Consider the following 19282-nt stretch of genomic DNA (forward strand, 5'->3'; position numbering starts at 1 on the left):
GGGTTTGGGAGCAAACGGATTTATTGTTTATGAGGGAGAGAGAATCCAGCAGATCTTCTCAGTAGCTCCCAGAAGGGATGTTTTTCTGGAAGCTGGAGAAAGATTATCTGGTCCACTGGGCCAGGACCTCTGGACAGCAGTTTGCTAGCTGCAGCCTGCCAGCCCTCGTTCTGAGAAGTCCTCTCAATGGGCCCTTCAGCATCAGTAGGGCTTCTCAACAAAATCTCTGCTGCTATCTCTAACTGAACAGTACTGTGGAGCCCTTCCTTCCTTCCACCAGAAATAAAAAAACATTCGTTACTGTGCACAGACTCAAGTACACATCTCAAACAACTCAGACTCATGGTTTTAGGGAAGCACAGAACTTCCAGACAAAATAGCAATTAACCTATCAGGAGGCCCAGGGGAGTCAGGAGAGGACAAGGTCACCTGTTACACTCACTGTTGGCTTTTTCCACTTTTCTTACCAAGCCCAGCCTCAGCCACCCTGCAGTACAGGTATAGTAACTATGATATGACAGATGAGATCATTTCCCTCATTGTTCAGATGGGATCCTGGCTCTGTGACAGGTAGAACCTGGGTCCCCAGAGGAATACTTCCTGGCTGTGCTTGTATATGTGGTCACACTCATATAATCACCTCTATAAACATCACTTCCCGGCCAGAGCGGGACTGCAAGTGTTCTTTATGGTGTATCCCTTCCAGTAATAAACGTATATTTGTTTCCCCTTTGGGTAGTACTTCTATGCAGCAGTTAACTGACAGTTACTCCTACAGCTCAGGTGACCATGGACTTCATCTAGGGATTGTAGGGGTATGAGACAGGATTCAAATTCCTCTGCTGGTGTTGACAGGATACACGTGTAATCATCATTGTGAAGGAGAGCAGAGAAAGAGTTAAAGAGGTTTTTAGGACTAGTTGCTTAAATCAGTATGGCCCAGGGCTTAAGTTGAATTTCTTTTACTTTGTACAGAGTCTAAGGTCACCTTTCAAAAAAAAAGATGAAGGTGATTGCAGATTTGAATGCATTGCAGCTGACAGAAAGCCATTTGCATCTTTTGCACAAAGAACAAAGGAGTCTTGTTATAAGCATCTTATTAAATTCTGAATAGTAACATTCTGATGGAAAGGAAGAAATGAAAAGTTCTAAGAGGACTGAAGCAGTTTTATGGAAATAATAAAAAAAAAAGATATCTATAAATACAGCATCAAGAAAAGAAACAACAAAGCTGAATTTAGTGTGAGTTAAACATTGTAGTAGACCTGACTAGGGCAGGATGTAGCTTCAGAAATATGTTTGAAATGAGAATGTAGGTTAGAAACTAGCATTACACAGTAAGAGTAGAAAGACATTGTAGGGTCAGGCAGAAACCAAGCAGTGCCTTACAAGTCACAGAAAATTAAGGATCAGCTGCAGTTATAGGCAACTGAGTCTATAATTATAAGGGCTTTCAAAACAAGAAGGCCTTACAGATTCAGACAGGATTTCCAAAGAGAAAGCAACAAGAAGAGCAAAACTTATACTGGGGAAGGAAGAAGTTGCAAGTTACACTGTGTGTGTCTCAAAATTTCAGTAAGTAGTATGACATCTTTCAGGAAATAACACCAGCTCTGTGATTTTTGCCAGAAATCATACAATCTGATTTATGGGATTCATCATATATCATGCATTCCATATAGAGAAACAGTCTTGCCAGACTCAGCTCTCGTCCATCACAGGCACATCCTCTCTAAAAAAAAGGATAACCTGAGAGGTTATCTACCCCTGAGAGGCTGTGTACTAGGACCATTTCCAATAAACAGATGTATTACCTAAAGAAACTGCCCAACTCTTCATTATGATTTGCAATGGTAACCCTACAAATGTAGTCAGCTGAAAAATAATCCCTCCAATATTGTTAACATCACTTCTGGAGAAGAACATCATCAAGCTGAAAAAAAATACATATATTTAGTAGCTACAGATATTTTGTGTGGGCAGCCAGTGATGAGTCAGTTGGCCATCAGGACTCAAGTATTAATAAGCATCTCCTTTCAGGGAGAAAGAATATTATCTAGGGTTGTGAAGAATATGTGAGTTGTATAGTTATGACTCTGTACTGTGATACATGGTCTTTCATAAGTGAAAAAATAATCTAGACTGGAACTTGTAAAGGTACTTGAAAATCATGGAAACATAGAATCACAGAATGGTAGGGGTTGGAGGGACCTTTAGAGATCATCTAGTTCAAACCCCCTGCTAAAGCAGGTCCACCTAGATCAGGTCACACAGGAATGCATCCAGGTGGGTCTTGAAGACCTCCAAGGAAGGAGACTCCACACCCTTCCTGGGCAGAAAATGTTAGTAACGATGTTACAGAAAAAAATCTTGGAAAGATAAATATTCTTTACAGTCCTTACAGGTTTCCTTATGTCTATTCCCTACTGAAAATTATTTTAAAAAAAAATATTGCTTTGACTCTTTAAAATAAAATCTGTCTGTCTTTCTCAACATGTGATGTTGAACACCTCTGACAGCTGAATAACTATGGAAGTGTATTTCATCAGAAAATGCAGACCAAGGTTTTCCCCAGATCTTAGAGATCTCTCCTCCAAAACATGAAAATCAAAACTTTTGAGCCAAAATCTAAGAAAATTGAAAAAAGCACATTCTTTTCTGTTTGGGGCCAGGTTGAAGCAAAGAGAAAAAATTAGGCTAGGGAAGTGAATGTTTTGTTTTGGGATGGTTCTTTACTAAATGGTGCTCATTTTTCCTGGCTGTATCATGTATCCATATGGAAGGAACTATGTACTTCTCTCAATAACTCTTAATCAGCTTCCTTTTACTGCTGTGTAGTTAGGGATATGTGTCTATTATTTGTTATGATGATATGAGATTAGCCAGAAAGGCAATAAGAATGGCAAGTTCCATGGAACATTTCAATTCATAAATGTCAGAACAACAGTTTTACGTCAAAAGTGCCAAGATACATAGTTCCAATCAACAAATAAGAGTTCATAGCTTGAAGATAGCACAGGACCAAGTTGGTTTTTTTTAAAAAAAAAAAAAAAAAACAAACAGTGACGTATCCCATGTTGTTATTTCCTTAAAAACTTTTAGGGAACTACAGAATCTTCTTAGTATATGTCCATCAGTCTGACCAAATTTTTTAATTTTATTTTTTAAATTGATCTGAACTATTTAATTTAATTATATCTCCCCAGAATATTTCACAGTGCTTTTTCCCATGAAGCCTTCCTTCTCCAGGACTCCTGCCAATGCTGTCAATTCTTTCATGAGAAATTGCATGGAACTATTTGAAAAATTGCAGTGGCATTGCTATTGAAACTTTTTTGGTGACTTTTGTATTTCAAAAATAAATGGAATCACAGTATATTTGTTTAAGATCCCAGAAAGATCATCAAGTTCATTTAGAAAGATGTGAGCTGCTGAAATTATCTTCACACAGCTAAGCTCTGGCCGTTTTAACACTTACTAGTGTTGTTGGGCTTCAAGATATTTATGCTGCTGTTGAGTCTATCTACTCTATGTGCCATAAGAAAATTAATTCTAATCAGTATTAGTATATATTGTAATTTTCTGAGACAGCACGGCCCAGGCACCAGGATAAAGAAGTCAAAAGCACGGAATTTGGTTCTGCCGGTGCCATATTTAATGATGCTGGACAGATTTCTTAATCTGTTTAGGTCTCATTATCACCTCCTATGAAAAGAGGCTAAACAACAGTTTTCTCTGAGTCTGCATTGACATTTCCAAAGAGCAAGAGTTATCATTTCTGTTATTCCTGTTAGTTTCTCTCTCCTATTTCAGGCAGAAGGGCAAAACCAGCAGCCCAGTCTGTATTGATGCAAGATGCTTTCTGTGCCAGTGAGATCCTATATCTGAAACTGAGAGCCAATCTGCCTCTGTTAATCTTCAGGGATTATCAGGGATGTGCGATACAACTTTCCTCAGTTTACGTGTTCTTAATGGGGCCACAGGCTAAAAGCCTCAAACAACAAATCTCGCAGTTCTGACAAATTCTGAGAGCACAGACATGAAACAAAATTATGAATGATAGAGCACCGTGGGTTTGTCGGAGTTCAATTTCCTCCTAGACGTGGTGGAAATTCCCTTCGGCGCGCTTGAGGAAAGGGCAGGACAGCTCCTGGGACGGTCACGTGGGCTGGCCGCCGTGCCCCCCGCGCTGTCCGTGGTGCTGATCACATCCCTCACCGCGTCCCTCGCAAGCGAAACCTCGTTAAGGTGGAAGCGAGGGACATCACGTCAACGTAAAGGGGGCTACGAGTCCTTGTCTGGGGGGATCTGCAGCGATTTACAACTAGATTCAATTCGTGCCTTGGCAAACAACCTTCTAGCCATTTCCTATCAGCAGACAGCAATGAAGGTCTTACCCTTGGCTAACAGCATAGCAGGGTGAGTTTCCTTTTTTAAAAAAAATCTGGCTTATTAGCAGCTCTTCCCACTCTCAACTGATGTGGTGTCAGTTGCAATAGCAACTGACTATTAACGAACGTTAAGCCTTCGTATTTTTTCACACAGGAAGTCATTAACACTTTAGAATTGCAGGAAGGCATTCATTTGGTGCTAAGGTGAGCTTGAGTTTCACTGTATTTGAGATTAAATCAACTGGCTCCTGAAGTGCTGTGGAAACTTGAAAGGAAACTCAAATGACTCACCCCTAAATTCATAACTCATCTTAAATTCAGTACAGCCAACAATACAATGACCATTTCCTGATTTATTTGCTCAAAGCAAAGACTATCCTCAACAGTTTCCTGCAGCTGCTAATTCTCTTTCAGAGCCGCTGATTCAAATAGTAATATGAAACTTTATTTATCTTAAGAAAGCTAGTAAGAGATACAGCTGAGAGACTCTGACATTCATTTAATTTTTCCTGCATATTTATTCCTTTCACTTATGAAGACAAAAATAGAGTTTCATTCTTAAAAAAAGAAAGGGTTTTGTTGAGGGTTTGGTTTTTTTTTTTACTATACAGAAAGCCAGAGATATCTTACCTGCCTGCTTTTGTGATGATCATCTCTGTCCCAATGTCATGAAATCTTTTCCAGAGGTCAGCACACTGCAGCTCTACCTGGATCTCTTCCATGGATGAAGATGGAGGAGGCTGAGGGCCTGAGCTACCAGATGTAAGGTCAGAATGGGAGCCAAACGAGCAGGATGTCCTTTCTGCCAGAACCTCTGTGTCAGACCCAGTGCTCTGCTCAGAGTCTGCAAAGTAAACACACCAGGTGAGACACTTCAGTTCTACCTGATGTGAATAAAGCAAAGGAAGAGGAAAGACAAAAAGGGAATTTCTGAAGAGTAGCACTATGGCCTTCTATACATATATGTATAAACACATATTTGTGATTTGTTAGGATTTATAGCCTGATTTGGGCCTTTGGGTTTCCAACATGACATCTACCCTTTTTGTAAAGTTTTAGAAGGAGAAGAAAAAAGGTCTCTCAACATAAACTATAAACAGCAACAAACAATACTGAGAATGGTGTACAAAATGTAGATTAAAAAAGCAGAAATAAAAAAATCATTCAACTCATGCTTTCAGTCCAAGATTAGATGGGCTCACTGGAAAATTACATTCCATTTAATTTAATATTTTCCCTCACTACTATTGAAATTTTTATACGACACTTTTGGTTTTTTCCTTTTAATATCCTTGTGCTCAAAAACAATGAACATTTTTTTATTTTGCTCCTTGGCAGCAACGTTTCAGAAATGTGTTTTATTTTCTCCTATAATATCTTTTCTGGAACAATGATATTTCCTGGGGAAATAACCATGCAGCTTTTGGTGAGGAGAATGCTTTAGGCTACTGAAGGACAAAAAAAGGAGATAGTGAACATATGGAATATGTTAACAAATAAAGCAATTGAAGCAAACTGCAGAAAAGAGTACACAAGACAACCATTTCTCTTTATGGGCAAGAAGAAAAAAAAATATTTGTTCATAATATAAGCAAACAAATAAAAAACATGAAGTTTGACTAGTTCAAAAGTCCAGTTTGGTATGTTAAGTTGGATGGTCAATTACTTGTAAAGATATCTCATGCATGTATTAGGTATGTATGGTATATATATATATATATTTATATGTACACACACACACACACATATATATATATATGGTCGTAGTTCTCATATGATAGGGCTAAGATGGAATTTTGCAATAGCAGTGTTGTTTCGCAACAGAGTGCACACCCATACTACATCAAAATAATTCACAACACTTTCTGCAAAGAAATATGCTTATGTCTTGAACTTGACTTCCAACAAATTGGCACTAGTATTACATAGGTGATTGACAGAGAAATAAAATTATGTAAAGCACACAGTCATATGGCTCAAAAAGAGCTCTATGAATGTCAAAGAAGATACAGAAAGAACACTTTAGAGTGTCCTCACTGATCACATAGGTACATCCCAGAAAAGGCATAAAAAAGCTATTTATATATATTTTCTGCACTTTAAGAAAGAAAGAGATATCTCTGTCTATAAGGGAAACTCTATGAAACAAAGTGTCAAAAATGTGACTAAATCACTCCAGCTAAAATTCCTTCCATACTAAGCAAATGTCAGAAACTCTTAATAACCCTGAAGTCATGCAGGCCAAGTCTCAGATTTACAGTGTTTCTGAGACATTGTCTGCTGGAGTAGCTTGCACATCAGTGCAGAGGGTGGGGTTGAAGATATCACCTGCAGAACGAATAGCCCCACTTCCTTACATATTGAAACATTTCTGGAAAATTCATACTGAGGTAGTGGCATGGAAAAAAGCTGTTTGGCTGATAGTATATGAGAAACTTCCCATCCCAAGTGTCATCATAAAGCATTTATCTTTTTCAAAAACCCTATGTTTTATGTTATTGGATAGTAGACATTTTGGTTGAAAGACATTTTCGGTAAACTTTTACAATGACTTAGACAATCCACCAGTACAATGTAGAAGTTCTACAGGATATGAGAAAGATTCAGTATGTATTGTTCCCAATTCTCTTTAAATATGGAGTCCTTTATGTCTCCCACTGACTTTCAAGTTGGGCTGAAGCAATAATTGACCCATCCCTCTAAAGGAGTAGCACAAGCCTGCCAACAGAGGACTGTTACATGGAGACCACCCAAAACTGATATCCTAGACATAAGCTAATGAAAGCTAATACAAGATAACCTTCCAGGGTTCTGAGGCCACAAGAGAGAGAATCAATCTGAAAATACAGAGAGGCTGAGACATTTACTCCCTTCTTCAGGAGTGCAGTGATGCGGGAGCAAAATGATATTTATCTGCTTCCTTCAGTTCAAATTATTCCACCTGAAAGAACTGGAGTGAGTAAGAGTGAGTAAAGGTCACTATGCTTAGGACATTTGTTTTGCACAATATTTTGGATATTTTGGTTTTGATTAACCCTTTTATCCTTCAACAAAAAGAAAAGGTAGGCTTCACAAATCACAGTAAGATCTTTTTGTATATCTATTCATGCTCTGAACCATTAACCAAAAGTCTTACATCTTCTCTGAGGTCCTAAGAAAGTAAAGAAACCACACTATGAGTCTGAAGAGATTGGACCTAGGAGAAAGCGTTCATTATGAAATCTTTCTCCCGAAATGATGTAATAAACTGCAGGTTTGAATCTAAAGAGACTGGTTTAGGCCACATCAGCTATGCTTGCTCCAGGCACCCAGAAACTCCTTGCATCATCTGAAGTAGTATGGTAAATGGCCAACAGATGGCACTTGGCTAGATGCTGTCTACGCATCATTCCAGCACTTCCTGGACAGCTTTTCAAACTGGACACGTGGCTGGAGACTTGGGGGTCCCTGGGAACCGACTGTAGTTGCATGCTGCAGAAAATTAAATATCAGATGCTTAAGCCTCATCTCACTGGTTTTATGCTGATATCATGTCTGAATTTATGTGTGATTTTACAGACTTTTGGAAGGCTTTTTCTGACCGTGATGAAAGTGGAAGGAGAGCTACAACCTTGAATGTAACATGGCACCCTGGCTCAAACTGAAAATTGCAAAGTAAATTCCCTAATTACTAATAAGCTGGTATGTACCCAATAATACAGTGCCACGCTAAGGAGAAAAGTTTCTTTTCTTTCAAGGACTATTATTTTATGCCCTGAAATATGACCTATAATTACTCCTGATTTAGAGCACAGAATAGCAAGTACCTCCCCTTCCTCCAATTTTGGAAATGGGAGAGTCTTGCTGCTCTTAGTTCAGTCTCAGTAGGCGCTTGGAGAGACTGAGTTCATCCCAGACCCAGGGAATTCAGGGGAAGTTAAGTGCATCTGACATATGAAAATCATTCTTAATGACATCCAGCTCTGTAAGACATTGTGACTCTTAACTAAAGTTCTCTACATGTGTTAGGATTCTGAATTAATCAAGAAACAGGTGTCAACATCTGTAAGTAAGCAACATACAGAGGGGTGGAGGGTGAACCAGTCTGTGGTAGTTGGCAGCTAGCACAGCCAAAGCCACTCATATTTGCTCACAACAGGACATGTCAGGAAGAAGACCTGAGCTTTCTTCTGGCATTTGAACGGCGAGCTTGGTTTTCTTCCTGCATCAGCTTCAATAGGGTGGAACTTCAGTGAACTCAAAGATGTTACTTCTACTTTATGATGGTGTAAGCAGAGAGGATTTAGAGAATAGGTCCTGAGGCTCCAACAAAACAGAAGTTGTGTCAGTGAATACCCTGAAGTGCAGACTGTGGGTGGTACTACATAGTGTCTGACTAAAGGACAAATAGAAGTATTTCTGAAGAAGATAAGCTTCCTGTTAATTTCTTCTAGCTCCAAAGTGTCAAGAAAATATTATTTGGCTTTCCTTAGAGAGGCCTTGTGCAAAACCCCACATACTGAATTCAAGGTCCAGTTACAGGGAAATACTTCCTTTCAGAGGTAAGAAACCTTCTCAGACTACTAGAATAGGAATGCTGGTTCTCTGATGTCACTTTGGGCAAGTGGCAATTAAAACAATTTTATGGTTTCTATTGCTAAGTTAGAGTACAGTCTTTGAGAAAAGACATTTCAAAACCATCCATTGTTGCCAAGAGGCAAAAGCGGAAGTGAATGCAACTGTGCTTTCTAAACTTACAGTATTCCACTGGACTTTTAGTTGAGATACTCAGGTCAAAATGTTCCCCATTGCCTTTATGGGCATCCATGAACTTGCACTACCCTACTTTCCTCTACAAGGTCCTTCCACTCGGCTACATGCTTGAAGAAGGGCCCTTCCTGCTGCACCATAGCTATTGAGTTGAACATCTCCAAAGCTCCTACTGACTGCACAGTTCCTATTGCTCTATCTCTTTCCTTCCTCTTTTCTTGTAAATCTCTTCTAAAACCATCCATCGCCACTCTTCCTATTTCTTTACTTTCTTTTTTTTTTTTTTCCTGATATTTCCATCAATTATTTCCCCTGTTCTGTGGAGTGATGTCTAGATAGAAGAAAATGCAGCCTTTCTGGTCTGTGTGGAGAAGGATCTGCTGAGCAGAGACAATGTCAATGCTTAACTCCTCCAGACTAATAAATTCTCCCCAGAGATAATATAGAGAAAAATTCCTGAAATATTGTCCCTTGTTACAGGCAGCTTGCTGGACAAACAGCCTAATCAACTGTTTTTGACCATGAGACTTGTTCTGATCTGTCAAAAACATAGGACCTTTCAAACACTGTGTTTCGTGGAGCTTGAAACTATCTCACGTAGCACCACTGAAAAGTCTATGGAGAAGATTCATGGGTTCAAATTCCCAGGCTTCTTGTTGGCATATAGGAAGGAAAACACCATTCTCACAAGCGTAGTAACTGCAAGGTCAGCATCCCTAGAGAGTGCCCCAAGATGATGGAAAACAACCCCAACTGGTTTCCTGTAACAACACTGTGACCTAGGGTCAGAGTCCTCTTACACAGAACACCAAGATGCTACTGACTGACTTCTCTCTACAGCTCAAATACTAGGTATTTCTCGTGTACATTCCCTGCTTTTTCAACAGTCTGGTGCAAGAGGCAAACTGCTATGTGAGACATTAAAAGACATTAATTTTCTAAGCAGCTTCATACATGGATCTTCAGCAGAATTTTCTCTGCAGCTGGAGCACAGCAGGGATTTTGCTCCTCCCATTTAACCAATAAAACACAAAGAGTTCAGTTTAGTCCTTGGCCATATCATGCAGCTCATGCACTCAACAAACATTTTTCTCCAAGGTATCAAAGAATGTAAACTACAGCAGTGAGAACAATGATAAAAACCTTATATATATAAACCACCACTGACCTAAAGACTTATTCTCCTTTTTCTTGTTTTTCTTTTTTTTAAATTTATTTGCATATATGGAGATATCTAATGCAGACCCTGTCAGATTCCATTAGCATAAAGATTCCTCTTGGGTGGAATGTGGCAGCTGTTACAGGCTGTGAGAATTAATTTTTTTTAACTGTTTATTTTTGTTTGCAAGGTTTGTGAACAGTTAGTGCAACAGGTGGTCCTTCCCTCTCCCCCTGCAGTCAATTTGTTAGCAATCAGGATCTGCAGACTACAATGAAGGTACAAAGTCTTGGACATGTTTGGGCAGAGAAAATCTAGGGGACGTGACTGGTTGTTTTTTTTTTTTCTGTGAACTCAGCTGTAGTTGACAGAGTGGACACCTTACTTTTGCTGCTAATTGCAGACAGATCTCATGGTTCTTTTTAGATTTCTGTTTTTCAAAATGGCTACTTCCACTCTACAAAATCAGCAGCATAGGAACCATGCATGTTGTAGTGTAACACCACTGGAATCCAGATAGAAAATGTCACCACCCTATGGAAGCAAAAGAACAAAAACTGACTAAATACAAATAGTTTGGAAGAGTGGAAGTTCACCTGGCCACGATGTGGTGCCTGGTGGTGCAGCTATATCAGATATACACCTGTTTTCCTCTGATAACTAATATTTAGTCAGAAGGTAAAACAAAGACCTCAGTAACTTAAGTCTGTCTGTTGCAAAGGCAGCAGAGGCAAAGCAGGCAGAGCCATTTGGAATATAGCATGGTTACACTTCATGCAGCTGATGTGGCAATTGCTCTTGCTGTAGGCAAAGGTTTCTAAACACTTCCCAGGTGATTGTAACCATATGCCCATGCTGGACACAACAAATAACACAGACGTAGTTCTGCAGGTGTTCTTAGGTATTTTCTTATCCAGTCTGAACTGTTTTCCATTCATTCACATACCCTGCTACATTAATTGTGCCTTCCTCTAGCGTTAAGCCCATTATCAACTGTATACAGCTAGAATTTGTCAACTGTTTATTACTGGTAACAAAATCACAGAATAGTTTGGATTGGAAAGGACCTTTTAAAAATTGTCTGGTCTATCCCCAAAAAAATAGTTGTTATTATTATTACATTAGTGACTATAAGTTGTCACTAATATCAGAATTTACTGTCTCCAGATCACTAAAGCTTGTCCAAACCAAGAACTTCCTCTATATTCATGCTGCATTGCAATCTCAGACAGCTAAAAGAAGCATTGAAGTAATTAATTTCCAGCTTAAGACCGTTTTATGAAACCACAGAAGGATAAAATGACATCGACATCAACACAACTTAAAAAGATAAAATGAGAAGATATTGTATAAGTGGGGAAAGGTGTCCTGGACAAATAAAGAGACCTGATACATTCTGGCATGCATCAAGAAGAGTGTGGCCAGCAGGTCGATGGAGATTATCCTCCCCTTCTACTCTGCCCTCACGAGGCCTCATCTGGACTACTGTGTCCAGTTCTGGGCTCCTCAGCTCAAGAAGAACAGGGAACTTCTGGAGAGAGTCACCAAGGGCTACCAAGATGATCAAGGAACTGGAGCATCTTTCTTCTGAGGAAAAGCTGTGGGAACTGGGGTTGTTTAGTTTGGAGGAGACTGTGGGGGTATCTCGTTAATATTTAAAACCACCTAAATGGTGGGTGTTAGGAGGTTGGGACATCCCTTTTATTCTATTGTATCTAGCAACAGGACAAGGGGTAATGGGATGAAGCTGGAACACAAAAAGTTCCATTTAAACATAAGAAAACACTATTTCACTGTTCAGGTGAGGGAGCCCGGGCACAGGCTGCCCAGGGACAATGTGGAGTCACCTTCTCTGGAGGTCTTCAAAACCTGCCTGGGCATACTCCTGTGCTACCTGATCTAGGTGGACCTTTAGCAGGGGAGTTGGACTGGATAATCTTTCGAGGTCCCTTCCAACCCCTACCATTCAATGATTTTATGAAAATCTGATGCTGAATTGAAGAATTACTCTGACACTTAAACTTGAAAGACTCCTTTGTCCTCCTGAATTACAGTTTTAGAAGGTGTTTTTGTAAGATAACTTGAGCCAGAAAAGCTTGTGAATACACCCAAGCTGATGATTGTCCTCATCAAAACAAAGACTGAGTATAAGGCCATTATGACGTGAAACTATTACACATCTATATCCCCATGGCAAACACAACTAGTAGGAGAATATAAAAGCAAATGCAATGATCAAAAAACCATGATGGCATTGACTCTAAATGCAAGTCTTGCATCAATGTGACTATGCAATGACAAGAACTGAATACTTCTGCCTTGCCTTATTCCATGTAAGACTCGAGAAAGGGACATAAGATCCAGCAAAGAAAAATTCACCCTTATTCATTGGTATGCTCCAGCTGCTCTGCTCTACTCCAGCAATGCAAAACAGCTGTAAACCTGGTTTAACCAGCAAGTTAAATTGGGTTTATGGCTTCTCAATATTGGCAGAGAAGTGCAAAGCAGCTGGAGTTTACTAGTATACTTATCTCTGGGGGTTTGCCCTCAAAAGTGAACTTATGCTCCAGCCAGAAGAAAGAATATCAGCCCCAGTTAAACTTTACAGTGATTTTCTTATCTCACAATCTATTGTGTTTTTTAAGAATGCTGAGAAAAATAAAGTTTCTATGTCTTGCCAACACACAGTTTAGGGCCAGACATCCAAGAAACCAGCTCCAGTTCTGAGTTGCTTCTGCTAAAATTGGAGATGCTGGCTTCCGGGCTCCAAAACTTTTCCTTTAGAAATACAAATTCTCATTATAGAAGTGTAAGGTAGGTGACCAAGAATGTTCCGAGTAGTGTCACAGCATAGGACTTCTTTTGTAGACTTCACATCCAGCCCCAGCCTATTGTCTCAGGAAAACTGCCTGAAACTCTTGGGTCTGTGCTTTAGACTACCCATCACAACTAAAAATTTTGTATCAAATGGATATCAATAACAAACGTGTTCTAGAAACTTGCTTGCTCTGGACTGAGGTAACTTGTTTGGCTTACAATTATTTAAAAGTGTTTATAAAGTAATGTATAAGTATTTAAAACCTTTCCCCAGCAGAGACTCCTGGCAATCATCTTTCAGGAGAACAAACCCCACTGAAGCAGCAAAACTTGTACTCAGTGTTTGGTGTTGCATTATTGTCTCCTGGAAAACAAAAAATAGCTTGGGTATTCAGTATCTCAGACTAGCTTTGAGGAAAATGTAATTTGAAGTATTGAAGAAATCAAGAGACTCTTAAAATTCCGCGAGATTCTCTGCAGCTGCCAGTCAGCATTGCCTTAAAACAAAGAATCACCAGCACAGCCTGAAAGAAAGACTGCTCAGTAGCAAATATTCAGAAAGCCCATACCTAAAATGGTAAAGAGCTTAAAAAGAGCATATAGAAATATAAGACTCGGTTAAATCAGGAAACAAAGTAAAACAGTATAATATTCAAGAAAATGCAGAGGAACATTGAGAACCTTTAAAAACATAAGAAGTACTAAGGGGAAAGTGGAATGTTATTAAAAGAAGAGGTAGGTGAAATTGATGACAACTTTAATCTGGCCAAGATCCTGAACTGTACAGTCTACAAAGAATTTGTCTGGCCAATGTCCAAGAGGTTGTGTAAAATTAAAGAGTGGAAACACTCTTTAAAGTTAGGGAAAGCTAAAAAAAATAAGAGACCCGGCATTAGATGCATTATATGCTGTAGCCCATAAACATAGAGCCATTATTCTTATAAATAAAAGCATACAACAAATATTTAGAGACCAGCCTAAACCAAAACGTTGGCTCCAAATAACCACAAGTTGTGCAGGAGTGTGAAACTAGATCCCAGCTCTGTGGCAAGCCCTTCCCTGATGGGAGCAGGCACAAGGTCTAGGACAGTCTGTTTCTGGATTCTGCGGCTTGGACTGCTCTCTGCCAGCCAAGAGAAAAAAAAAATCATTTGTAAAAAAGGAAAACATGACACAAGATTAATGCTGCAGAAGTATCTATTCTCTCTAAGACCAGTGGGAAATCGACTAGAAATTTAAAATTACTGTGAAGTCCAGAAAACATTGCTCTCTTTTTGTAGGCATGAACAGAGCTCAAACAGATGAAGATTAACATTTTAAATATTTGCAAGCTGATATTTGGTGGCCTATAAACCACAGGGAAAGAGACATTACATATGTTCCTCTATACCATGCTGGTTATCATGACAGCAGTATCAGGGAGCCAGCTGGCATCTTAATAACAAGAATTCTCCAACACTTTACTGAGTTCTGCTGAGCTATTGGCACTGCTGTCACGTGGTGGTGCGTTGTACCATGTAATTGTGCACATATGAAGAGAAAGAGTCCTTTTTCACTTTAAAATGCATTGCCTTTTTAGTATGAGTGTTCATTTTCTGCAGTGTTAGAACGAGAGGAATACAACCCTATATATTGCTTGTATTTCCTTTCTAAATGAAACACTTTTAAAAGAACATCATTAGGAAATTTCCATGGGAAAGATTTTACAAGAAAAATACGGGTCCATTAAGCTGAATTTTCAAGTGTAATTGTTTTGTTTATCATCTACAAATTTCTTTTGGGCTAGTCCTGTTGAACTGTAATAGTTCAGCAAATCATTAAACTACATTCTTTGCATCCACATACCACATTAGCCAAAATGTCCTTCAGATCCCCCACATCTCTTTCTGAACCAGACTTTAGAAGATTATAAGCCCTAGTACAGTTTTGATTGTCCTCTATCTAACCTTCTTGTCTGTAATCTAAATCCTTTCTGATTTTATTCATAACAAAGTTTCTCCTTTACTCCAAACATTTAATTGCTTCCTCTCTGTTCTATTTTTAATACACACAAAGACACATAAGAAAATGTATGAGATTGAATTCTTAAAAGTGTATTTGACTTTTAAATCAATGATCTGCCTCTAACTAACACAGCAGAAATTATGGTATTTTTAATGGTACTTTCCATTGAAGGGAAGCTTCTTGCAACCCATCCTTCTGTTTGCTGTTTTGATCTCTGCAGAGTGATCAGATGTTTTTACTAAGCAATGAGTCTGGGATATTTTTCACAAGTGGTAAATATATTCTTCCTTTATTTGATTCACATTCAACTGTCTTGCATCCAAATCAGCTCTTTTTTTCTGCCTCTGACTATGCAGCTGTGCAGGTAGTGTTGAGAGAAAAAATTCTCCAGGAGCACCTGAGCACACTGCTGATTTTTTCAGCCTCTAGTATTTGAAGACCAAGCCAGGAAGATTAAAAAATTGCTTTTAAAAGTGATAAAAGAGGGGATGGAGTTGGTATAAGTTCATGGGGGACAGAAGCACAAGAGACTGAATAGGTTACAGCACTGTATTACAGGAGTATTGTGCATGGATTTGGAAAGGATGCATTAGGAACTTTGATCCAGCATGTGCTATGAAAGGCAACCTTATCATATAAAAACAACATCATTTGAAATTTGAAATATCAGACACACATGCCAAGCCATAAATGGAATCTCCCCTTCAACTTCAACCAAGAATGTAGCTTATATCAATTGGAACGATTATCTTAACTACTTTAAAATAATCAGGCAACTTCAAAAGTGAAAAATGCTTAAGATGAGGTTACTCACAGAAAGTATTAAAACTGCAAAAGTTTTCAGAGTTGCAAAAGCTGATGCTCCACTCCACATTCAAGGAGTGGTACCAGGCACTGATGTTTGAGAATGAATAATTAAACCGCTGCCCAGATGCACTGAAAGGTTGATGTAGGTAGCACATTAACAGCAGCTGTAGTTGACAGAAGACAGGGAAGGGGACGCTGAAAGAGATCTAGGGGTTAAAAAGGCTAAATGAGTGGACTTCCATACTATATCAATTGACCAGGCAAAATAGCTATGTGCCATTTCACGCAATGCATACAAAGACAATGCTTCTATGAGAGCCAGGCTGTGGCTGCATTTAACAACCAGGGCATGAAGAAGCCCTGTAGATAAAGATTCCAATATTTCATGTAAGGCAGAGGAAGGATATGCTGAGTTACATTCCTCCTCAATCCAGCAGACAGGCAGGATGGAAGACAGAGTAGTAGAAATTTCATATCCATGCTTAGAAGTGGCACAACAGCAGACATAACCTATTCCCTGATGGAGTAGCAGCATAACAAGGAATGAGGTCATGGCTGTGAGAGACCTCAGGCCCTTGCCACCACAGGAACTAAATTCAATTAACCTTACTCAAAAGCCAGACAGTCTGGACAGTCTGAACATCAGATCTTGAACACTAACCATTTCACTCTGCAGGTCTGCTCCTGTTGGGCTGCATAGCAGACTCTGCCAGCAACCAAATTATGTAAAAGATTAGTATTCTAAAATCCCACAGTTTCCATGTACTTCCACCAAGAAATGACAGCACAAAACTGACTTAGCCTACAGAATCAGTCTCAGTGCACATATTGGGTTTTTTTCCCCTTAATATCTGTGATTCTTGGATTGGTTTGGCTTTTTCTCTTCTCTTTTATTAACTGTCTTCAGCTCAAGCTCCAAAAGTCATATCCTGACACATTCTGCCAACCTCAATCCCACACATCAAAATCCCTACATGCAGTCACACATACTGATTCAAAGAAGCATGCACTACTGGACTTTGTTGCCTTCCACCGAGCCACTCTGATTTACGCCTACTCAAGATATGGTCCTGAGTGGAATAACACCTAGACTGCACAGTTGTTCAACATTTGTATATCCTATTATCCAAACAACAGATGCAACAGCATGTATGCACACACCTATTCCAACATCTGGCAATCACAAGCTAACTGTAATAACTTCATGAACTTAATTAATCTTCACATAACTCACAAACACTTCATCTATACATCCACTGAAGAGGTGTATAACCTTTTCCACTTCACTGAAAAACTATGTGCTCTTAACCTGGCATTCACAGTCACAGAAATATACAGAAATATAACCAAGTGCCTGCACTTATTCTTGAAGCGCACATTTAGTCTGTTCTGAGTAACGGGGTATGAATGCCTCTTTACAGAAACACTTCACAGGTGTTGCACATAATGCACATACACACACACAGATCTACACCTCTCTGTTTCTCAGTCATACCTGTATGTGGGCCTACATGCCCTTACCTGCTGAGGCTCACAGTCAGAGTATAACTAATAAAAGGAAATAAAGAATTACATCCAATTACCCAGATATCTGTTAACTTAAAAACGTCCTGCTGCTTAACATTAAAATTGATACTTGCATGATTCAATATTTCTGGATGTTAGAAATATCTCGTTTTCCTTTGTTTCTTTCATCTACATGTAAACTAAAAGATATGTCCAAGGAGAAGACAGGCAAAAACTTATGATCGTTTGTGTTTGGTATTTTATGAAATGTATTTCCTTTCAAAATGCTTGTGCTTGCCTGGCTCTCAGTTCAGTGCACTGGAAACAATGACATGCCCCACTGCGATGCTCTCAGCAAATTCTACCTTATAGCAAAATATGCTGGAAAGTACAGAGTCTGGAAGCACTGAAGTTGCAAAGGTCTTGGGTTTGCCTGATTCCCTCACCAGCAATGTCAATGCATCAGTGGTGACCTCAGAAACCTGTTGACTTCTGTGACCTCAGATAGCATCCTTTATGGATGTCAAAACCAGGGATAGTAATTTTCTTTATGTATGAATACCCACACATTTCCAGCCATGCAGAACTAAACTATTTCATAACCCATTCTCTTAAAACCCTTACAAGCATATACTACACTTGGAAAATTATATTCATATTATTCCAACCATCTTCTCTCTAAAAAAGTTAGGGTTTTTAATAACAGGAAGAATGACTTGCTGTATATTACTGCAGACAAGAGGCAGAAATGTGATGCATTCTACTTAATTACTTTAGAACTTCTGGTTAGAAAATGACCCAAAAAATCACTTAGAAAGAAAAACACAAATTCTCAAAATTTTCTCTCTCATCTACAGGTAAGAAATGGAAACACTCCACATACTTTTGAAGCAGAAAACAACAAGAATTTACATTACCGTTAAATTCTACTTTAGCATTCAGGATATGAGTTTTAAATAATCTATTTTCCAGATTTCAAGTGTGTGAAAATCCCTGACAGTTAAATGGATATACCTTAATACAACAGAACTTTCTCAGGGTTCTGGACATCTTGTAGTATCAGGTCTGAATGATGGGATTTGTTTCATGTATCTCACCATGCCATTAACTAAGACATTGAAGGGCAAATGTATTGATAATATCATTAACTGTTTCATTACTAAACAGATATACAGATAATGCATTGAATTTGCAATTTCCTTGTGCCTTCCAAAAAGCCCTGTCATCCAGCATTAGAGCCTGCAGACTGAACTACTCATTCCATCACAAGCAACTGTGGCACAAAGAAAACTGACAGTGTGTTGCTGCAGAAAATGCACAGAATGCAAAGTCAAAATCATTTACACTAGAGCCCAGAGGTGGAAAGTCACTCATGGACACAGGCACAACAAGAATACAGTATCTGCCAGTGCTACCAGTACTTGTTACCATTCAGCATATTCCACATAAAAGGTCTTAAGGTGACTTTACCGATTTACAGATACCTCACATCCTTCCCAGATGCTGGTGTTGAAAGGCAGAGTTTTAACTGTCACTGGGGTTTTGTTATGAGTGGGATATAAGTGCACAAGTAGCCACCTAGGACATCTCTTATTGCGCTTCTAAACCCATTATTTCATGGTGCTTTTGTGAATCCTCCCATTTCTTCCTTGTGGCCAAAATGCTGCCATCTGTGCCTCAAGACTTCCTTTCAGCCCTTCCTGTCCTACAGCACAGGTGGTTGGAAAGAGGCATTAAAGTAATAAGAGATCCACCAGTTCTCACAGGGAAAAGAGAAGAAAAACACCATACTTTTCTCCCCCTCTCTCCACCCTCCCTTCAATCGTACTTCTGTCACCTTCTTTGTGTG

General features: G+C 39.1%; 1 protein-coding gene across 1 annotated transcript in view; it reads right to left on the reverse strand.

Moving 5' to 3' along the window:
• The window catches only part of TBX15 (T-box transcription factor 15), a 95101-nt gene that overhangs the window by 32288 nt on the left and 43531 nt on the right, over positions 1 to 19282 (reverse strand). The window contains exon 2 of the mRNA XM_061988753.1: positions 5022 to 5235. Within this exon, the coding sequence (XP_061844737.1) occupies positions 5022 to 5235 (214 nt within the window). The remainder of the gene's footprint in view (positions 1 to 5021; positions 5236 to 19282) is intronic.

Source organism: Colius striatus, chromosome 1 (genome assembly GCF_028858725.1).
Source record: "Colius striatus isolate bColStr4 chromosome 1, bColStr4.1.hap1, whole genome shotgun sequence".
Taxonomy (NCBI): Eukaryota; Metazoa; Chordata; class Aves; order Coliiformes; family Coliidae; genus Colius; species Colius striatus.